The sequence below is a fragment of the Onychostoma macrolepis genome, chromosome 21, assembly GCF_012432095.1.
Source record: "Onychostoma macrolepis isolate SWU-2019 chromosome 21, ASM1243209v1, whole genome shotgun sequence".
NCBI classification, from domain to species: domain Eukaryota; kingdom Metazoa; phylum Chordata; class Actinopteri; order Cypriniformes; family Cyprinidae; genus Onychostoma; species Onychostoma macrolepis.
Window position 1 is genome coordinate 10,101,696 of NC_081175.1, and position 21,270 is coordinate 10,122,965.

At 40.7% G+C, this 21,270-nt stretch overlaps 1 protein-coding gene across 5 annotated transcripts; it reads left to right on the forward strand.

The window, feature by feature from the left end:
• Window positions 1-5,327: 5,327 nt before the first annotated feature.
• On the forward strand, window positions 5,328-8,730 carry LOC131528939 (olfactory receptor 8G17-like). 5 transcript variants are annotated; one of them, XM_058758414.1, is made up of 3 exons: window positions 5,345-5,446; window positions 7,289-7,438; window positions 7,784-8,730. In XM_058758414.1, the coding sequence occupies exon 3, from the start codon at window positions 7,792-7,794 to the stop codon at window positions 8,728-8,730; it is 939 nt and encodes a 312-aa protein (XP_058614397.1). In that variant the 5' UTR covers window positions 5,345-5,446; window positions 7,289-7,438; window positions 7,784-7,791. The 5 variants fall into 5 exon arrangements, with proteins under 5 accessions (XP_058614399.1, XP_058614397.1, XP_058614398.1 ...); XM_058758415.1 differs by lacking the exon at window positions 5,345-5,446 and adding an exon at window positions 6,069-6,175 and having other exon boundaries at window positions 7,289-7,489; XM_058758413.1 differs by lacking the exon at window positions 5,345-5,446 and adding an exon at window positions 6,069-6,175.
• Window positions 8,731-21,270: the final 12,540 nt, after the last annotated feature.

Consider the following 21,270-nt stretch of genomic DNA (forward strand, 5'->3'; position numbering starts at 1 on the left):
GAGAGCAGAATGCACATGTTTGTCGAATCTAAAGATTGGAAACAAGTGGAAAAGTCCCCAAGAATTGTGTAGTTTGACGGGAATTAAGTCTGTTAGATTTATGGAAAAAGTAATGAAGGAAATTTTCTCAGTTCTTCCTTCTATCTACAGACAAAGTATTAAAGAAAATCACTGTGGTAAACAAGAGGATGAAATGAAAGAAAGTTTTCCAAAACTTCAGATTTCAATGATAATAGATGAAGAGCCCGAAAGGGAATCAATTCTTTTTTTCTGTATACCTGAACTGAATTTGTTTGAAGACGTTTCAAAGAAAGCTTTGTATTTATCATGTGTGAAAGTCTCTCATCAATCTGAGCTGAAGAATTGTAAAGTATTAAAGTGGTTGGATGTGTTTGGACAGAACTCCTCTCCTAGGAGATGTTGGAGGTCTTTGTATAAGTCACCTATAGAAAAGCGCACTGCAGATCTTCAGTGGAGGATTGTGCATTCAGCAATTGCGACTAATAGATACTTGGCACGTGTTGACCCCACTGTGGGGATAGAATGTAATTTTTGTGGTCATGAAGAAACCTTAAAGCATCTGTTTTTAGATTGTTCTAGGCTGAATGTTTTGTTTCAGATTTTAAAGGGTTGGCTTAGAACACTTGGAGAGGATATGAATGAAAATATGTTTATATTTGGCCCAAAATATATTGCAACAGATAGGAAAAGAATTTCTTTAATCAATTTTTTAATTGGTTAAGCTAAGCTGGCAATATGGATTACAAGAAAAAATAAATTTAAAAATCAATTACACATGTTTTATACATATTCAGCTCATCTAAATCAGATATTTGGTGGTTTTTGGTGGTTTGTAAAAAAATGGAAGAGCAGAGGTCATGTGGCTGCATTTGGATGGAGAAGGAACTGAACGGTAGGAGGAAGGTTAACATTTTGAAGGGGCAATAGTGGCCCAAAAGAAGAGCAAGAACTCAAGACAAACGTCTGATTTCAGTGCATTATTATGATATAAAGACAGTAAACCAATCCATAACATAGCCATCATCTCTATGCTAACACTGATTTTAATTTGGAAAATCGCATCTGCTTAATGAATACGTTATTGTAGGAGGGCAGCAGTGGAATCACTCCAAACAGGATGAGATGAAGTTGTTTTTAATTATGAATGCATCATTGTGCGTTGGATGAGTTAGGTTAAACGTAAATATTGCAAGAAATCCACTGTCATTCACTGATGTTTGTGACATAGCTGCAGGTGGAAAATTTATAAACAATTTTGCAGTGTGCCATTTTCATTAATCTTTCTTCTAGAGCATGTTTGATTTAGTTTACCCCAAAGTGTTAATTAATACATTAACTAACATGCAGGAACTAACATGTAATTAAGGTGGTGTTATTCATGCGGTAATTCATATGACTCATGTCGTAGTTAAGTTAGTTCTTCATTAGTTCTTGATTAATACATGTCTTAACTCTTCATTAGTTCATAGTCAAGTAATTATTAATTAAGGTATTAGTACATGATAATTCATGTACTGTTATTGTAAAGTGTTACCAACTGTATTCCTAAATATGTAATTTTTATTTTTATATTTTTACTTTATTATTTATTTTATTTTTTATTAATGTGATTTTTTGTGAATGTATATGTTTTTGATGTTTAATGTACGTATGTTTTATGTGTGATAAGGCCATTTTTTATGGCTATTGTATGGCAATGATGTTTTTAAAAAAAAGAAAAAACACCTTTATTAATCTTCGTGAATAAAGAGTTGTTAAAGTCAAAGTCTCTCTCTCTCTCTCTCTCTCTCTCACACACACACACACACACACACACATTGCATATGTAATTATATTCTTTATTTTTTTATTTACCATGCTGTCATACTTAACCTATTTTATAGGAAATGAACAGCGACACAATAAGGTTCTGAAAGTGCTGTAACAGACCCAAATCATCGCTGCTGCATAATTGCATTTTTCCAGTTGCCAAATATGTTAATGTAGTTAATGTAGTGATTACGTCCATTTCTGGCGCTATGGCATTTCTGCGCGGTGTCGGAGATGTTAGCGTGTCTTTAATAAGATCGGTCACAAACATGATCCCTGCATGATCTAATGTGTAACGTCTTAATAATTTACTGTCATGCATTGTGTGCAACACATTTCTTCTCCCTGTTCATGTTTCGTCCATTTTCTCCACTGCTAAAGAAACTCTTAAGCCTCTTAAAAGTCCTCGTCCGTACTCCAAACAATTTTGGACCTTAAGACCTCTTTTAAGGGTTAAGATGCTTTCTGAATGACTTTTTTCTTTACTAGGATCTTTTCTTTAATTTTAAGGGGAAACACCCACATTTCTAACAATTTTCTTAGAATTTTGTTACTAGGAGCAACTCTTAGCGCTAAGATTTTTCATGAATACGGGCCCAGGTGTGCGCAAACACACGAGGAATTTGTTGTGGTTTTTTTAAGGTGCTCCTGGTACATACATACATACATACATACATACACATCTGACATGAGAACAGAAAAAAAACATTTTAATAGTAAGACTTAACAATAGATAATAATAATAATAATAATGTGTATGAATCTGGAACAGTAGATTTATGTACAGATTTGTGCACTATTTACTTTATATACAGCTGTATAAATAAACATATGTATATGTATTTACATAATACTTGAGAAAGAGGCAATAATTAAAGATGGAGAATGAATTACAGAACACAGGTAATGATCTATGTGTTAGCTATTTAAGCTGGAGATGGCATGGGGGAAAAAACTGTTTTTATGCCTATATGTTCCAGTGCACAGAGATCTGTAGCGTCTGGCTGAAGGGAGAAGTGCAAACAGGTTGTGTCCGTGGTGAGAGGGGTCTTTGATGATGTTACCTGCCCGTTTCTTCACTCTGGAGTTGTACAATTCCTGAAGGCTGGGCAGGTGCACACCAATGATCTTTTCTGCTGTCCTAACAGTCCGTTGAAGTCTTCATAAATCTGATTTGCTGGCTGAGCCAAACCAGACAGTTATAGAGGAGCACAGAACCGACTCAATAACAGCTGAATAAAACTGTTTCAGCAGCTCCTGTGGCAGGTTGAACTTTTTCAGCTGACGAAGGAAGTACAACCTCTGCTGGGCCTTTTTCACGATGGAGTCAATGTGATTGTCTCACTTCAGGTCCTGACAGATGATTGTGCCCAGGAACCTGAATGACTCCACTGCAGCCACAGTGCTGTTCATAATGGTGAGTGGGGGGAGAGCAGGGGGGTTTCTCCTGAAGTCCACTATCATCACCACAGATGTGGAGCTATATATAAATATAAATATAAAAATAAAAAATATAATGGTGCCTTGATAAAAAAAATGGTGCTTTGATTAAAAATATCGACCCGACTAGCTGCCCCATGTCAGATGTTCTACAGTTCTACATGTTCTACGTTTTCTGCAGCACAAGCTAGATAACAGTAGTCTACTGTCAGTGCTAAAGGTTTATGTAGCTGCTATTGCTTCATTTCATTCCCCGGTTGACAGGCAAACGATCGGGAAGCATGTGCTGGTGGTCAGATTTCTCACAGAAGCGAAGACCGTGGGACTTAGCACTGGTTCTGAAAGCTCTCTCTACCCCCATTCAAACCCTTGGAATCTGTTGCTGTGAGGGATCTCTCCCTCAAAACTGCTCTGCTTCTTGCCTTTGCATCGGCTAAGTGCATAGGAGATTTGCATGTGCTCTCGATGGATGACAACTGTATTCGCTTTGAACCTGGAGACTGCAGTGTTTGCTCTCCATCCCAGACCAGCCTCAGTTTGGACTGATATTCGCTGCTCTCACAGTGGGATTGTATATTGTTCCCATCGAAACTTTTGCAAAGTATAGTGAACCAGAGGTGGAAAGTAACTAATTACAAATACTTTCATTACAGAACTTGAGTACATTTTTAAATTTTTAAATTGTAGTACTTTTACTTTTACTTGAGTAGAATAAAAATAAAGTATTCAAATTCGTTACATTTCTTTTTCACCAAAAGTACAAAGTACAAAAATGACAGGTGCCAATGGAGAAACAGGGCGAGCTGGAGTTTGACGGACACTTTTCAAACTACTGAGGTGGAGCTCTGTACTTCATGCAGTAACAGACAAATGTGACTTATGGTGCTTTTCCACTTCGTAGTGGAATCGGCTCGGCATGGCTCAGTACAGTATGGCATGGCACGGCTTGGCTCGGTTTGCGTTTCGACTGCAGTTTAGTACCACTTTAGAGTGGGTGGGATTATTCACATGTTGTTACAGTTGCGCCACCTCTACGTGGCTCCTGAAAAACTTCCGCGTCGCCCCATTAACCTCTCGTTGGATCCGCTCCTCGACTATCAATGAGAGGAACGTCTGTACTTCCTTAGCAGACAACGAAACAGCTATTTTTTGGTTGTTAAAAAAGGTGCACTCATTCAAAACAGTTCGATCCTTCGCTGGTTGTGCTGATTTAAATTTAGCGAGTCTCGTGTTGCAAGTTCAATGACGCAGGCAGTGACGATTTTCTCCGGCCAATCAGTGATCAGCAGAGTTTACACATCACGTTTTGGTAACGGTACGGATCGCTTGGAACCTCAACCAAGGTGGTACTAAAAAAGGTGGTACCCAGTGGAAACCCCCAAAAGTGAACCGTTACCGACCCGTGGATATTTTTCAGTCCAGTTTTTTTTCAGTCTTTTTAACAAAAAAGCAAGCATGGGCATGGTTTGGCATGGTAGAATGTGAGCAAACAGCGCTCCCTTTATTATCACTAAAAAGCTGACTTCTTGGTTCATCACGATCTCATAAAGCTCTGTTATAACAGTGAATACATGCATAATGAATCTTTCATAATGTCTACACTTAGGGCCAGTTTAATTAACAGCTTGCGCCTGCGCAAACAGTCTTTTGGCGTTAAACTAGTACTGTCAGGTTTTACTGTTCAAATTGCACTTTGCTTTGACAGTCAATTACTGGCGTTGGCGTTTTGAATCAGTAGCTATGGTTAACGTTTCAATATTTTAGTGAATGCAAATGAGATATGACTGATTTTAAATTGTGATTTTGGCAGTGTTACAGTGTCTTTGCTAATGAAGCACACGATGAGGAAGAATAAACCAAAACAGAGTCTTTTAATATTAATCCACACAAGAAACAGAAATAATCCAGTTGCGAGGGGTAGCAAACACAGATCAAATAATTGCAGACAAAGAATCAGGGGAGAACACAGGCTTTAAATACTTGAAGTAATCAAGGGGAAACAGAAACAGGTGAGCTAATTAACTAATCAGGGAACTAAGGAAACTAGGTCAACGTAACAGGCAGCTCCTGAAATGGGTCATTCTACTGATATTACCAGAGCACTCCGCAGTTTAAGTAAATAGAAATCTCAGCTATTAGAAGGATGCAGTTATTGCATGGACGAATTAAGAACAATGTAAGTGTCTAAAATGCATGCACACAGTTTAGTTGAATGGTAAAGCTCACCCTCTTTAACAGTGCAGTTAAACTAAATGCACGAAGCAAACTAAGCTGAAATAACTCGAAACACTGAAACATGATCGCATGCAATTTTTATGTGCATCTGACTGAAAGATAAAGAAGACTCGCATGCTGTTTTCATCCAAAGCACGTCCATACAAAAGCGATTTTAATGTGATTTTTTTAGCATTCGAGGCAAGGAGACTCACACTCTATTTTCTCTGCTGCACACACATCCAAGACTTGCCCACAGAAAGCCACCTCTTATACTGTATATTAGAGACCTTTTTCATTCCCGCTACCGCAGGATTCTCTCCCGCACCCGCCCACTCCCGCAGAAATGTGTTATCCTGTCCCGCTCCCGCCTGCAACATTCATGTTTTGTCCCCATCCCGCCTGCAAAAGCCTGCATAAAAGTAGCGTTCATAATGTCTACGCCAGTGGTTCTCAATCATGTTCCTGGAGGCCCCCCAGCCCTACACATTTTGAATGTCTTCCTCATCTAACACACCTGATTCAACTCATTAGCTCATAAGTAGAGACTGCAAGACTTGAATTCGGTGCGTCTAAGGGAGTAAGGTAGACATACAAAATGTGCAGGGCTGGGGGTCCTCCAGGAACATGGTTAGGATCCACTGGACTACGCAAATTTCAGCACTGCACAAGAACTCCAGCCTTTTGAGGGGTGAGTGGATTTTAACACCTCTGATTGGTCATTGCGCTCCAGAAATCAACTACATTTGTTAAGATTGCCAGCTGGAGTGCCGATGAGCTCTGCTAGAGGGCACTCCATTCCTTCCCTTACTGTTACCACGCATAGATGCCACAAAGGGGGTGCTCGTGAGCACCCTTCCGAATGCAAAAATGACAAATGGGACACCCTACGGTCTTGTTGACTTAACAGACACGTGTACATGGAGGACATTGTAAGTCCATAAGACCACAAGTGCACATGAAGTGTTCCATTTGGGACAGGGCAATACACTGCTGATTATTGTTAGCCTGTAACGTTTTCTTGTACCCATGTTTACCCGTATTTCCTTGCCTTGCCTTCGTGTTTTGATCTTGATCTATATTGGTTTGCTTTAAATCACTTTGTATCATCAGTCCGGTTTGAAATAACTTGCTTCTGTGGTTCCATATAGCTTCTTATCACACAATGAGACAGAAAATATTATTTTATAAAATTCTATACTATGATACAGGCTATGTCGTTTAGCATTGTATTGTAAATACACATCATTATGAAAATACCCAAAATGGTATTTCAGCTGTAGTGACATGTAGATGCATTTGTCCATATAAGAGATTTCCTGGAACGTCATACAGTAAGTTTAATGACTCACTTGTGAAACAGACATTACATAAGTGTTTAATCCTCCATAATGCTCACATCACATAATTTTGGATAAAAATAGAATAAATAAATTGTAGTTTTTCAGCAAACTACTTATTTACTCTTACTTGAATCATATTATTTTCAGTACTTTTACTTGTACTCAAGTAAATTATTCCTTAAGTAGCAATACTTTTACTTAAGTACTTTTACTTAATTACTCCATCCACCAGTGATGTGAACACTCGATAGAGAACGTCTCCGGTTACTGTCATAACAAGAAATTGCAAAGGTTGCCAAGTTTGCTGCTTGATCAGTACTGCAGTGTTTCAGTCTTAGATTCTGAGGCAATTGTCACTCTCGCCGCATTTTATCCAGCCCACGGACTTATCAGTATTTAAATGCGATTTGCATAGGTTAGTGACAATTGGCCAGTTTATTAAACTGGCGTTATGCTCTAAGGTTTCAGAATTTCGGAGACGGGGAGAAGTTCCCATCATGACATTCGTAAGCAAACCGAGGTTACGAGCGTAACCAGAGATGTTTTCCCCTCTGGGATGATGGCAACGTCACAGAAACAGCATTGAACCACAAAATAAAAGCTAAGGGCAGGTAAACAGTTCTTCACTGAACATCTAGCAACCTGACTGTCATCTGTCTTGTGTAAGTGTTGGTTTATTAGACAAGCAAAAGCCATTATTTTTGTTAATACCTTTTTTTTTTTTTTGTGGATATGTATAACAGTTCAGGATTATGGTGTGTTGCACTATGGAAATATTCAGATGACAAGATTTGCATTTATGAACCATATATACAGAATATACAGACAGAATCATGTAACTGAAGCGCTCATAAATATCTAAAACATGTATTTCCTCATAGTGGAATGCATTAGTACCAGATGACATGTTATTAATGACAAAGTCTGTTTGTTACTCTATACAAATTATTTTGCAGGGCAGCCAATGGACAACCTGACTTTCACAAACGGCATTCTCCTCGTGGAGGGACTAATAGTTACACCTCAATCTTCCTATCCTGTTTTCATCCTGCTACTGTTGGTTTATGTTTTTATTATGGTTTCCAACATTGGACTCATAATTCTGATCTCAACAGAGAAAAATCTACATCATCCTATGCACTTTCTGTTCTGTAACTTGCCACTGAATGATATAATAGGGACCACTGTCATTTTGCCACGCTTAATGCAAGACATTTTAAGAGAAACTTCAGAGCGATATATGACATATGCAGAGTGTGTTGTTCAAGCTTATTTTGTTCATATTTTTGCAGTAGCATGCCATTATGTGCTGATGATCATGGCCTTTGACAGATTTGTGGCTATATGTAATCCACTGCGGTACACAGCTATAATGACCAATAAAATGGTGGTTAAACTATCAGCATCAGCCTGGGGGATGTCAGTATTCATGGTTTCAATTCTGTTAGGTCTCACTATACGCCTCTCTCGTTGCAGATCCAAAATTGAAAACCCTTTCTGTGACAATGCCTCACTGTTTAAACTGTCCTGTGAAAATGTTGTTGTTAATAATATATTTGGAATAGTTTATACTGTGATTGTTTTTACCTTTTCACTTGGGTCTGTATTTATAACATATAGCAAGATTGCTACTATATGCATAACCAGCAAAAACAAATCACTGAACAGTAAAGCCATAAAAACCTGTGGCACTCACATAGCTGTTTATATAATCATGTTTGTTTCTTGTGCTAGTTTTGTTTTTCTTCATCGTTTTCCTGAATACTCTGAAAGCAGGAAACTAGCTAGTATAATGTTCCATATTGTACCACCAGGACTAAATCCTTTAGTGTATGGTTTACAAACCAAAGAAATAAGACAGAAATTTTTACAGATTTGGTGTAGAAAAAATGTGAATCCATAATGAATGATTTTTATATTTATTTATATATATATATATATATATATACTTTTTTTTTTCTTTTTTTTTTAACATACCAACTGTATTAGATTTTTATAATAATACGCATGTGTATTTTTCTCTGGAAAAAAAATAAGTTCTCAATATTAGATGCATTTTATCTATGTTATTCTTTTCCTTGATTGTCAGTGAAAATATTGGAAAAACGGTAGCATTTTATCTTACACTAATTTTAGTATTTATATAATTTTTGTAATTACGTATTTCTCACCAGTCATAATACATCTATTTGGTAATAGTTTGGTAATAGTTTACAATGAAAATAAACAGTTATTACTTGTATAGGAGGGTTATTTTAACTGTATATTTTAACTGAATGTATAAATGTAACCACAGGACAGTATCTAACTTGACTAAACATTTCCATTTAGCTTTTATCATGTTAAGTCTGTCAATTCCCCTCCAGAATATTTATAAAGTGGTGGTCTCTGATAATATTTGTGTCATTTTCTTTTCTAGGGTATGTTAAATAATATTCTATGATAAAATAGCTTTGCTGCACTAATTGATCTACTGATAGATTTTTAATTAGATTTTAAAATGGAATAAAGTTATTTTACTGTTGTATAGACTTTTAGACTTGTATAGACCTTTTATATTAAATATTTTCAGTACATATTACCAGCAAGTTACCAGTTGTAAGTGCCATAGGGAAAGGTAAATTACTGCATAGGTTTGTGTGATTAAGAGTAAATGCAAATAATGTGAGATGGAAATGCATTTGCCGTATAAATTCCTCTATGCACATAAAAAAAGTCATGTAACTTCGTGCGACAGGGCGGCATAACCTGACTAACCAGCAGACCAATCTTATTGCACAGCATCTGAAATGTAGTTAATGTCATTCTTAAATGCCCAAGCAAAGTAAAGTCATACAGAAATACTTTGATGAGAGCAGTGCATAGAACACTAAAAGTAACAGTGATATGAACCTATTGAGTACTCCTGCCCTGAGAGCAGCGCACAGTTCAGTAAAAATACCAGTAATATGAATACTGAGTACTCCTGCCCTGAGAGCAGCGCATAGTTCAGTAAAAGTAATAGTAGTACGGACCTATTGAGTACTCCTGCCCTGAGAGCAGGGACGTGCAGAGAGTTCCTCAGGGGGAGGGGCTCAAATGTAAAAAAGGGGCAATATAATATTAAAAAAAATATTTAAATAATTATAGGTCAAAAGATTGGATGAATTACTATTTAATATTTTTGCAAGAAGTCACTTATAGTCAACAAGCCTGCATTTATTTGATCAACATTTTTTGTATTTACTTAATGCATTTTATGCAATGCTGATTTAGTAGCAATGTTGAAAACCTGTGATACTTTTTTTCAGGATTCTTTGATGAATAAAAAGTTAAATAAGAACAGCATTTATTTAAAATATAATTTTTGTAACAATATAGCCTATACTACCGTTCAAAAGCTTGTGGTCAGTATTTTTTTTTATTATTTTTTTTAAGAAATTAGTTTTTACTCAGTAAGGATTTGTTAAATTGATAGAAACAGTGCTAAAGATTGCTAAAAAAAAAATCTCTATTTTGAATAAATGCTGTCCTTTTAAACTTTTTATTTATCAATGAACCCCCCAAAAGTATCACAGATTCCAATAAAAAAATTAAATAAAAATAAAAAAGATTAAGCAGCACAACTGTTTCCAACATTGATAATAAATCAGCATATTAGAATGATTTCTGAAGGACCATGCATTGAAGAATGGAGTAATCATGCTGAAAATTCAGCTTTGAATAACAGAAATAAATGTATATTAAAATAGAAAAACATTCTTTTAAATTGTAATAAAAATTCACAATATTATGCTACAGTTTTTTCTGTATTTTTGATCAAATAAATGCAGGCTTAATAAGTGACACTTATCACGATCAAAAATGGTAATATAATAAAGTCTTTTCACCTCACCATTTCGCCAGCCTACACTTCATATAATAGGCCTGTAGGTGGCACTTGGGCTTAAATATCTATGATAGTTTCATCAAATAGTAAAAGGTGTGGTAACACTTTATTTTGATGGTCCCTTTTGAACATTCTGTTGACACCAAGTAATGTTGCAACTACATGTCAACAAACTCTCATTAGATTATTAGTAGACTGTCTGCTTCATATCTGCCAACTGTTTATTGTGATGGTCTCTCAACAGACACTCTACTGACTGTAAGTAACTTTGCAACTACATGTCAACTTATTCCAACCCTAACCCTACCATTCAACTAATACACTACTAACAATCTAATGAGAGTTGGTAGAAATGTAGGTGCATGTTACTTATAGTCAACAGAATGTGTTAAAGGGACCATCAAAATAAAGTGAAACTAAAGGTGTATATCATACATGAATATAAGTGAATTGAATGGCCAACTGATTACCATTATTGCGACTTTTAGCGCTGCACGGTTTTGTGAAGTGCTTATAGCATACACTTTGTAATTTGTATGTAATTTGATTTATAAAATGAGACAAACCGCAGATCCAGATCGCTCCACAAATAAGCTTGTCTGTCTGATGTAATTTTCAACCGATTTATGAATAAGAACGGAAAATAACCGCTCCACTTCACGTATTGTCCAATGAAATTTGAACTTCTTGTGCCGGATCATGATTGGTTGGTGTATTATACGACAAACGGGCATTGATGAATTATGTAATATTCTAAAATATATAATATGTGGATTTTTAATTAAATCGACACACTAGCTTTGATTATTGATGAAAAATGTTTAAAATATTGTTTAGTTTATTTTTTTCCTTCCGTTGACCCATAGGCACTCACTGAAAGAACCATGGCTCGAGAGCAAAATGCACGAAACACAGATATGTAAAAATAAACACTTAGTTACTGTTTTGTACAAATTGTCATGTTAATTAGAATTCAAATGCATTTAGTTTTATTTAGCACAATATCATTGATATTTGTCCGAGAGGGGCACTTTTGAATAATTTTGAAAAAAGGGCAGGGGCTCGAGCCCCCAAAACCCCACTTCTGCACGTGCCTGCCTGAGAGCAGCGCATAGTTCAGTACAAATAACAATAATATGAATATTGAGTAACGTTACTCCTGCCCTGAGAGCAGCGCATAGTTCAGTAAATATAATAGTAATACGGACCTATTGAGTATGCAGATGGGAGTTTTACTTACTCAAACATGTTCTGAGGGCAGAAAGGAAAATGATTGGTTCACAGATTCAACCAATGAAATTAAAACAGAGGCGGGGTCAGGAAATTTGAACGGAGGGAATACTTCAGACAGATACGTTACTGAAGCTTTGTGGGAGGCATTTATTGCAAGGTGAGTGAATTTACCATGTATTTTAATTAAACGAACAAACAAAAACATCTTTACTAAGATAATTAGCAAACAAAGATGCACAGAACAAATAATCATCGACTAAATATATCATATAGTATGCATTTTCATTAGACTTCTTCATCAGTCGATCGCACCAAAGCTGCTAATGAGGTAACTGGAGTAAAACATGATTTTCCAATACTACCGCGCTGTCTTTGAAACCGATATGAGCGACAACAGAACTCGTTCAAATCTCTGTGACATTTCATCAGTCAGTTAGCGTTAGCATTAGTACTGCTCTCAGGGCAGGAGTACTCAATATTAATATCACTGTTATTTTTACTGAAATATGTGCTACTCTCAGGGCAGGAGAACTCAGTATTCATATTATTTTTACTGAGCTATGTGCTGCTCTCAGGGCAGGAGTACTCAATATTAATATCACTGTTATTTTTTACTGAACTATGTGCTGCTCTCAGGTATGGAAGCCCGTTCTTGCCACCTTGAGAAAAAATATAATCCTGTAAGTCATAATAATGAGATACTTTCTCATAATTATGACTTAATTTCTCGTTATATTGAGAAGATTTCTTGTAATAATGACTTAGTTTCTCATAATAATGAGAAACTTTCTTGTAATAATGAGAAACTTTCTCATAATAATGACTTAGTTTCCCGTAATAATGACTTAGTTTCTCGTAATAATGAGAAACTTTCTCATAATGAGTTAATAAGTAATTACATTCAGGGAAAAAAATAAATAAAAATTGCAATACTTTCTCGTAATAATGAGAAACGTCTCGGGTTACTCATGTAACCATGGTTCCCCGAGAGGGAACGAGACGCTGCATCCTGGTGGACACATTGGGGGGAACGCTGTCTGCATGACCGGTACCTGAAGCATGTGTAAAACAACTCCAATCCTATTGGTCCACGTGGCCCGTGACGTCATAGGCGGGTAACCAAAAGTATAAAAGGGCACCTGCTGAATACGTCTCCAACTCAGTTGTCTGAGGAGACGTAAACAGGCAGGCCGAAGGCATGGCGAGGGGACGCAGCGTCTCGTTCCCTCTCGGGGAACCATGGTTACATGAGTAACTCGAGACGTTCCCCTTCTAGGGAACACAACGCTGCGTCTTGGTGGACACTTTGGGGAACGATATCCAATCACGCCATGTCGAGGCGCATGCCTGTCCACCTGGTGAGAGAACACCAAGGAGGTGACAGACATACACCAAACCTTTCCTCAGAAAAGGGCCAAGCCGCTGATGCCTCGGGCCACTTACATAACTTGGTAAAAAGAGGGAGCCCAATACCAGATAAGGTTGAACACCCTAACCAAGCTAAGAACACAGTCATCCTCAGATAGCTATGCTATGTGAGCGATAGTAGCCAGATACATAAGACCACTGAGAGGCTGGAAGCCTAGAGAAGTTCTCAAGATTGTTACCAACAATCCCAGCTAGGACACAGCTATCCGCAGATAGCTATATCCAAAGAGTCTTATGAAAAAGGGCTTCCTCCTTCCTAAAGAGCTGCCCAGACCAAGGGAATGGCCATCTACTTAAAACCCAGCAGGGGAGATAGCACTGTCTAAGCCATGGCTCTGGGAGACCGCTACTTAAAAACCCCCAGAAGGGGAGCAGTCACATAGCTATCCTCAGATAACTATATCCCTAGGAAGGGGCTACAGGACCAAAAACTAAAAAACCCCAGTAAACCTACCTGTGAAGCTGCCCAGACCACAGAGAGTGGGTTATTTACTTATGACCCTACCAGGGGAGATGACATCGTCTAGGCAAGGGCTCAGGGAGACCGCTAATTAAAAACCCCCAGAAGGGGAGCAGTCCCTAAGCTAGCACATATATATGCTCAGATAGCCATGTACCTAGGAAGTCTTCACTCTTGGTAGGGGAACTCTTAAGAGTGGAGGTCTCAGCATAACGACTCTCTAGAATGAGAGAAGACATGACTACACTCAGCGCTAGAGACAGTTTGTGAGGCTTACAATAGAGCCTACATACTAATAGTACTGCCTAAGTGGCGCTTCAGCAGAATGACTCTCTAAAAACGAGAGGAAGCCCTGTTCAGAAGTATCGCCAGAGATACATAAGTGGAGTGGGGCCCAAAGTGAACTGGGGCCAGAACCAACTCAGAGAATGGGAACAAAGTCGAGCGCGTAACCCATACCATACAGGATTTTATAAACTGCGCAGGGTGCCTAGCATGCACACTGACCACAATGTGGATTTTAGAAAGCCCACAGAAGCTAGCGTGTACGCTTACCATAAACATGGATTTTAGGAATAGTAGAACAGGAGGGGACCGACTGAGACTACCTGGACCACAAAGAGTGGGCTGTCTACTTGTAACCCTAGCAGGGGTGACAGCACTGTCAAGGTAGGGTTCAAGGAGACCACTACTTAAAACCCTAAGAAGGGGAGCAATCACCGAGCTATCAGCAGCTGGTCCCACACAGCTAGCCTGAAAAACCTGGTAAGCCCTCCTATGAGGCTGCCACAAGAGTGGGCTATCTACTTACAACCCTAGCAGGGGAGATGACACTCTCTATGCGAGGGCTCAGGGAGACCGCTACTTAAGGCCCTAGGAAGGGGAGCAGTCACTGAGCTAGCACATAGATATCCTCAGATAGCTGTGTGTGTAGGAAGGGCTACCAGAGGTGGAACTGACTGAAAACCACGGAGAGTGGGCTGTGTACTTATGACCCAAGAGTGGAGACAGCACTGCCTAAGTAAGGGCTCAAGGAGACCGCTACTTAAAAACCCTAGGCAGGGGAGCAATCACCGATCTAGCACATGGCTATCACCAGATAGCTAGGCTCTAGGAAAAGGGAACCACTGCAACTGCCAAGACCACCAGTAGTGGGCTGTCCAATTATAAACCCTAGAAGGGGAGACAGCACTATCTAGGCAGGGCCCAAGGAGACCGCTACTTAACAACCCTAAGCAGGGGAGCAATCACGAGCTAGCATATAGCTATCCTCAGATAGCTACGCTTCCAGGAAAGGGCAAGTTAACACACAGCCAACCTCAGAAAGCTGTATCCAAGTAAGCCCGTCCTGCCATGCAATGACTGAAATATAACCACCCTTAGGTGACATACTAAGGAGGTCCCCAATCCGTGTCAGTCCCACAGTAGGCTAGCAAGCTCACAGATATATTGACCAGGGGCTCACAATAGGAAGATCCAGACCATATTAATGATTCGCTAAGAAGCGAACACATAAAACCCACCTGTTCAGATCAAAGCCTGATGCAAGCAACGGTCATAACACTAGGTGGCTGGACACAGCTATCCTCAAATAGCCTTCCCTTCAGATAAGGCTGAAGTTTGCCCAGGCCATGAAATGGGCCATCTACTTAAAACCCGAACAGGGGAGACAGCACAGTCTAGGCAAGGGCTCAAGGAGACCACTACACAAGGAGGAGCAGTCTCCGAGCTGGAACACAGCTATCCTCAGACAGCAGATTCCAAACAAGACTTCAGCATTTTCCTTAGAAAGCTTGTGCCCAAGGGGAACCAAACCATAGCTGTCCTCAGACTGCTATATTCCAAAGCAAAACAGCCTGAGCTGGAGCACAATCATCCACAGATGGCTATACTCTGAGCAGAGACTGTTCACTTATCACACGGCTAAACACAGGAGGAACATTCCCCGTAACCACTCTAGACTACTGAAGCACCCTGGGAGATAAAGTTGTTTTACACATCCTTCAGGTACCGGTCACGCAGACAGCGTTGCCCCCAAAGTGTCCACCAGGACGCAGTGTTGAGTTCCCTAGAAGGGGAACTTTCTCATAATAATGACTTATTTTCTCGTAATAATGATAAACTTTCTCGAAATAATGACTTAGTTTCTCGTAATAATGAGAAACCTTCTCGTAATAATGACTTAATCCACACATGCACAATGCATGAGTGACGGCACGCTAGCGACATCTGTTGGTCAAAGCCATGCAGGAACACCGCAAACATTGCTTTGTTCTATAATCTAAAGTGTATAATCTGTCATTAAATAACGATTTCAGACAGATTATCTGCATGTAGTCTTTTGTTAATTTGTAGCACTTACCCTACCAACAAGTCACTCTGCCAGACAATAGTTCATGGCTTCAAACAGATATATTACTATGAGAAACTAAGTCATTATTATGAGAAAGTTTCTCATTATTACGAGAAAGTTTCTCATTATTACGAGAAACTAAGTCATTACGAGAAAATAAGTCATTATTATGAGAAAATAAGTCATTATTTTGAGAAAATAAGTCGTTATTACGATAAATTTTCTCAATATAATGAGAAACTAAGTCATAATTATGAGAAAGTATCTCATTATTATGACTTACAGAATTATATTTTTTCTCAAGATGGCGGAAACGGGCTTCCATACTCAGGGCAGGAGTATTCAATATTCATATTATTGTTATTTTCTCTGAACTATGCACTGCTCTCCGGGTGACACAAACAAAGACGGAAACCACAGGTGACTGAATGACAGTGAGGTTTATTGAACGATCGGAAGACTGGAGTGTGCAGAGAATGACGTGGGTGAGTATCTTGGTGTGAGATAATGACCAAAGGCCTTGACGGGGAGATAACAGCTTTCTCTGTATACAGGATCGTCGGAGATCTGGAACCAGGAGACTTGGGAGTTCGTCTTGGAGAGAAGTTGAGTGAACTGGGGAGAAACTCAGCAAATCAACAGGTAAGTAGGAACAGATAAGTAATAATTGAGTCAGGTTACTTTCCAGCATGTGAACCATAGACCGGACGATGAATGTCAGAGAGAGTGGGTATTTATGGAAGTGCTGCTGAGGGTTGACAGGTGTGGGTGATTAGAAATCAGGTGACTGTGATTTGGTGATTGCCGTGGGTGACGGTTACTGTGACTCTCTGACACTACACCCCCCCCCACCACCACTACCCACGCCCTTATATGGCGACGTGGGCGACCTCGGCCTCTGGGTGCGGGACGATCAGGATGGTTTTGATGGAACTCTTGTAGTAACATGGGATCAAGGATATCGTCCCGGGCCACCCAGGATTTCTCCTCCGGTCTGTAGCCCTCCCAGTCCACGAGGTATTCTACTGCCCGCTGCAGGTGGATGTGCGATGTGTCTCGCTCACTCGGAAAAGGTGGTCCACAGCTGGAACCTCCGATGGCTCTCCCGTCCATGGGAAGAACGGTGGTTGGTAGCTGAGTGTGCACTGGAATGGCGTGAGGCCGGTGGTGTTTTGGCGGTGGGAATTTTGTGCATACTCGGCCCACGGGAGGAAACGGCTCCAACTGTACTGGTCTTCTTGGCAGTATGCCCGGAGGTACCGTCCGAGCTCTTGCATCTTCCGCTCAGTCTGGCCATTCGTTTGCGGATGATATCCGGAAGAGAGGCTTACTGTGACCCCAAGCAGGCGGAAGAAGGCTTTCCACACGTGGGAAATGAATTGTGGACCACGATCTGATATGATTTCCTCTGGTATTCCAAAGTTCCTGAAAACGTTGTGGAATAGATCTTCCGCCGTTTCTAGGGCTGTTGGCAAACCATGGAGAGGAATTAGTTTGCACGCTTTCGAAAAGCGATCCACTACTACCAGGATGCAGGTGTTTCCTTCGGACTCAGGGAGATCGGTCACGAAGTCAATTCTGATATGGGACCAGGGTCTACGTGGAATGGGGAGAGGCACAAGCTTGCCCACGGGTAATTGACAGGGAGTCGACGACGTGGCACAGACTGAGCAGCTACGGACGTACCTGGTGACATCACGGGACATACTGGGCCACCAGTACTGAGCCTGGAGGAGCGAGAGGGTCCGTTGTCTGCCTGGATGTCCAGAGCCCGGTACCGAATGAACTGAGCCCAGAAGGGATTGCCGTAGGGTGGATGGAACGTAGGTTTTCCCTTCTGGACCTCCCAGCGGAGCAGGTTCTGTGAGGGTAGCGGCTCTGATGTCCTTGTCCAGGTCCCAAATGATGGGGTTGACTATGAGGGCTGGAGGGAGAATAGGTTCTGTGGGGGAGTCAGGCGAGTGGAGACGGGATAAGGCGTCCGCCTTACAGTTACGGTTTCCGGTGATGGTGAAATTAAACCTGGTGAAGAACAGGGCCCAGCGTGCTTGCCTGGGGTTAAGTCTTTTGGCTTCTCTGAGGTACTGGAGATTTTTATGATCTGTGATAACTGTAAATGTATGGTTGGCTCCCTCCAGCCAATGCCGCCACTCCTCCAGGGCCAGCTTGATGGCTAATAGCTCCCTGTTGCCGATGTCGTAATTTTGCTCCGCTGGGGTCAGTTTCTTGGAGTAATAAGCGCAAGGCTGGAGGCGAGGAGGTCACCATACTGCTGGGACAGCACGGCCCCGACCCCTGTGGTGGAGGGATCGACTTCCACCACGAATGACACATTGGGGTCTGGATGATGAAGGATGGGAGCCATGCTGAATGCGGTCTTGAGGCGCTGGAATGCCTCGTGGGCGCTGGAGTTGAAGGACAGGGACTTGGGCTTTCCCCGGAGCAGGGTGGTGAGCGGGGCTGTGAGCAAACTGAAATTCTTGATGAACCAGCGATAGAAATTGGCAAATCCCAGAAACCTCTGAAACTCTTTAACAGTCTGAGGAGTTGGCCAGTCGGTGACGGCGGTTACTTTCCCCTGGTCCATCTGGATTCCATCCTCTCCTATGATGTACCCGAGGAACTGCACCGTGGGGCGATGGAACTCACACTTTTCAAGCTTTAGGTACAGATGGTGTTGTCTGAGCTTCTGGAGGACCTACACAACGTGTTGGCGATGGTCGGCCAGGTTCCGGGAATAGATCAGGATATAATCTATATAGAATATAACCGATGGAGGAATTCCCGGAACACCTCGTTCATGAATTCTTGAAACACTGAAGGGGCGTTGGCAAGGCCATACGGCATTACAAGGTATTCGTAGTGGCCTGAGGGAGTAATGAATGCTGTCTTCCACTCGTCACCCTCCCGGATGCGAACGAGGTTGTATGCAGGTCCAGCTTCGAGAATATCCGGGCCCCACGGAGTTCCTCGAGAGCGGCCGGGACCAGGGGAAGTGGATATGGGAGCTTTACTGTTTGGGCATTCAGCGCTCGATAATCGATACATGGCCTCAAGCCCCCGCCCTTCTTACCCACAAAAAAGAAACTTGATGCCACTGAAGAACTGGATGGCCGGATGTACCCCTGTTTAAGAGCCTCCTTAATATATTCCTCCATGGCCTTGCACTCCGTGATGGACAGTGGATATACTCTACCCTTGGGGAGTTTGAATCCAGGCAGCAGATCTATAGCACAGTCCTATGGCCGATGAGGTGGTAACTGCATGGCTGCCTGTTTGCTGAAGACATCCTGGAACGCCCGGTAATCAGATGGGATCGTGGGAGTCTCGTCAGACTCGGGGCTTTCAACTAATGTGGAGGCTACCTGAGACATGGGGTTCTTAGGAGGCGGTCGTGGAATTTCCTTGAGACAGTTTTGAAGACACCATTCACTCCATCGGGTTACCTCACTAGTCTCCCATCTGATTTCTGGTGAGTGGATAATAAGCCAGGGGCGCCCCAGGATGATATCCACGGTGGAGCTCTCCAGTACCAGAAATTTGTTCTCCTCCTCGTTCAGATTTACGATCTTTAGCTTCATCGAAGGGGCCTCAAATCTGACACGCCCACGTCCTAGTGGCTTTCCGTCGATGGTTTCATTCCCGAGCACGCCGCTGAAGGGATAGGCATAGACGAGATGCGAGATCTTGTGAAATTAAGTTGCCCGAGGAACCCGAGTCGACCAGGGCAGAGGCTGAAACGGATTGGCCTGGAGTGAATAGTTGTACCGTGATCATAGATAACTTGGAAATGACAGGATCTACTTGCAGGGTACTCACCGCTGGACGTGGGGGTCGAATGGGACAGGATCTGATGAAATGGTCTGCCGAAGCACAGTAGAGACAGAGGCCTGATGTCAGTCGGCAAACTCTCTCCCTGTTGGTGAGACAAGCTGAGTCTACTTGCATGGGCTCTGGTACTGGAGGGTTGGTGGCGGGTGAAACTGGCTGGTGTGCGGCTTCGGGTGTTTGGCAGGCTGATAAACGTTGGGATATTCGATTGGCTCTCTGCATGAAACCTTCCAATCCCAGTGAATCGTCGTATATGGCCATATGCGTACGGATGGTGGTTTCCAGTAGTAATGAATTTACTATGACAATTGATACAATGTAGGCTACAGTTCTATGTATATCTGTGTAAATAGCTGTACTAAAACATTTATGAGTATTTTTGCATGTCAACAGATTTTGTCAGGGATGTGTCTCATCTAAGAATCACAGTGTTTTGTAAATGACAGATTTTTTTTTTTACATTACTACATTTAGTCATATTATCAAGATTTCAAATGGCCGTTCACAATTTTTTGTTGGACTGTGTATGTTTTTAGGTGAAGACACCTCTTTGTGAGCTGTCATCATAACAGGAATAAATGAAAATTAAGAAATTAAGTAACAGTCTTTTCTTTTTGAGAAATTTCTTTTAGTGCAACTTTGTGTCTGTCCATGATGTGCGAACACATGAAGCATCAACACAAAAATCAAGTCGTGCTGTTTTACCCGTAAAACTATTACAACTGAAAGAAATCAAACTATTGCACTGAAAGCTGTACATTCAAGTTCGAGCATGTTAAAATTTCCACACTCTTGTATTGATAAATTTAATCCATAACCTTTCATACATTCAAGAGACCAAATCTCTAAGAAAGAGAGTATAGCAAGACAAGAAAATACTTATAATGCATATAGAATTCAGAAAATCTGTTTCATAAACAATTGTGAAAGTCTAAACACGGATTTGTAAATTATATTTTTATTACTCTGCTGGATTTAGTCATCTTGCTCAGATAGCAGATGACACAATTCACATTTAGTTTGTTTGGCTGTATTTGTTTTAAGACTCCTCCGCAAGTTCATGCTAATCCTTGCATGGGAAAGAGAGCATGACGAGCACATACTTATTCATTTAAAAAAATTATTGAACATTTGACTGAACTTTTTATTATTTTGACAAACCTCCATTTCAAATTATTTCCCTTGAGGTGTTTGTCCACAGAATCTTTTTCAATACAACGACATTAAACATTAAAGAATGTTATCAGTCACTATAGCCATCTTCTGTGAC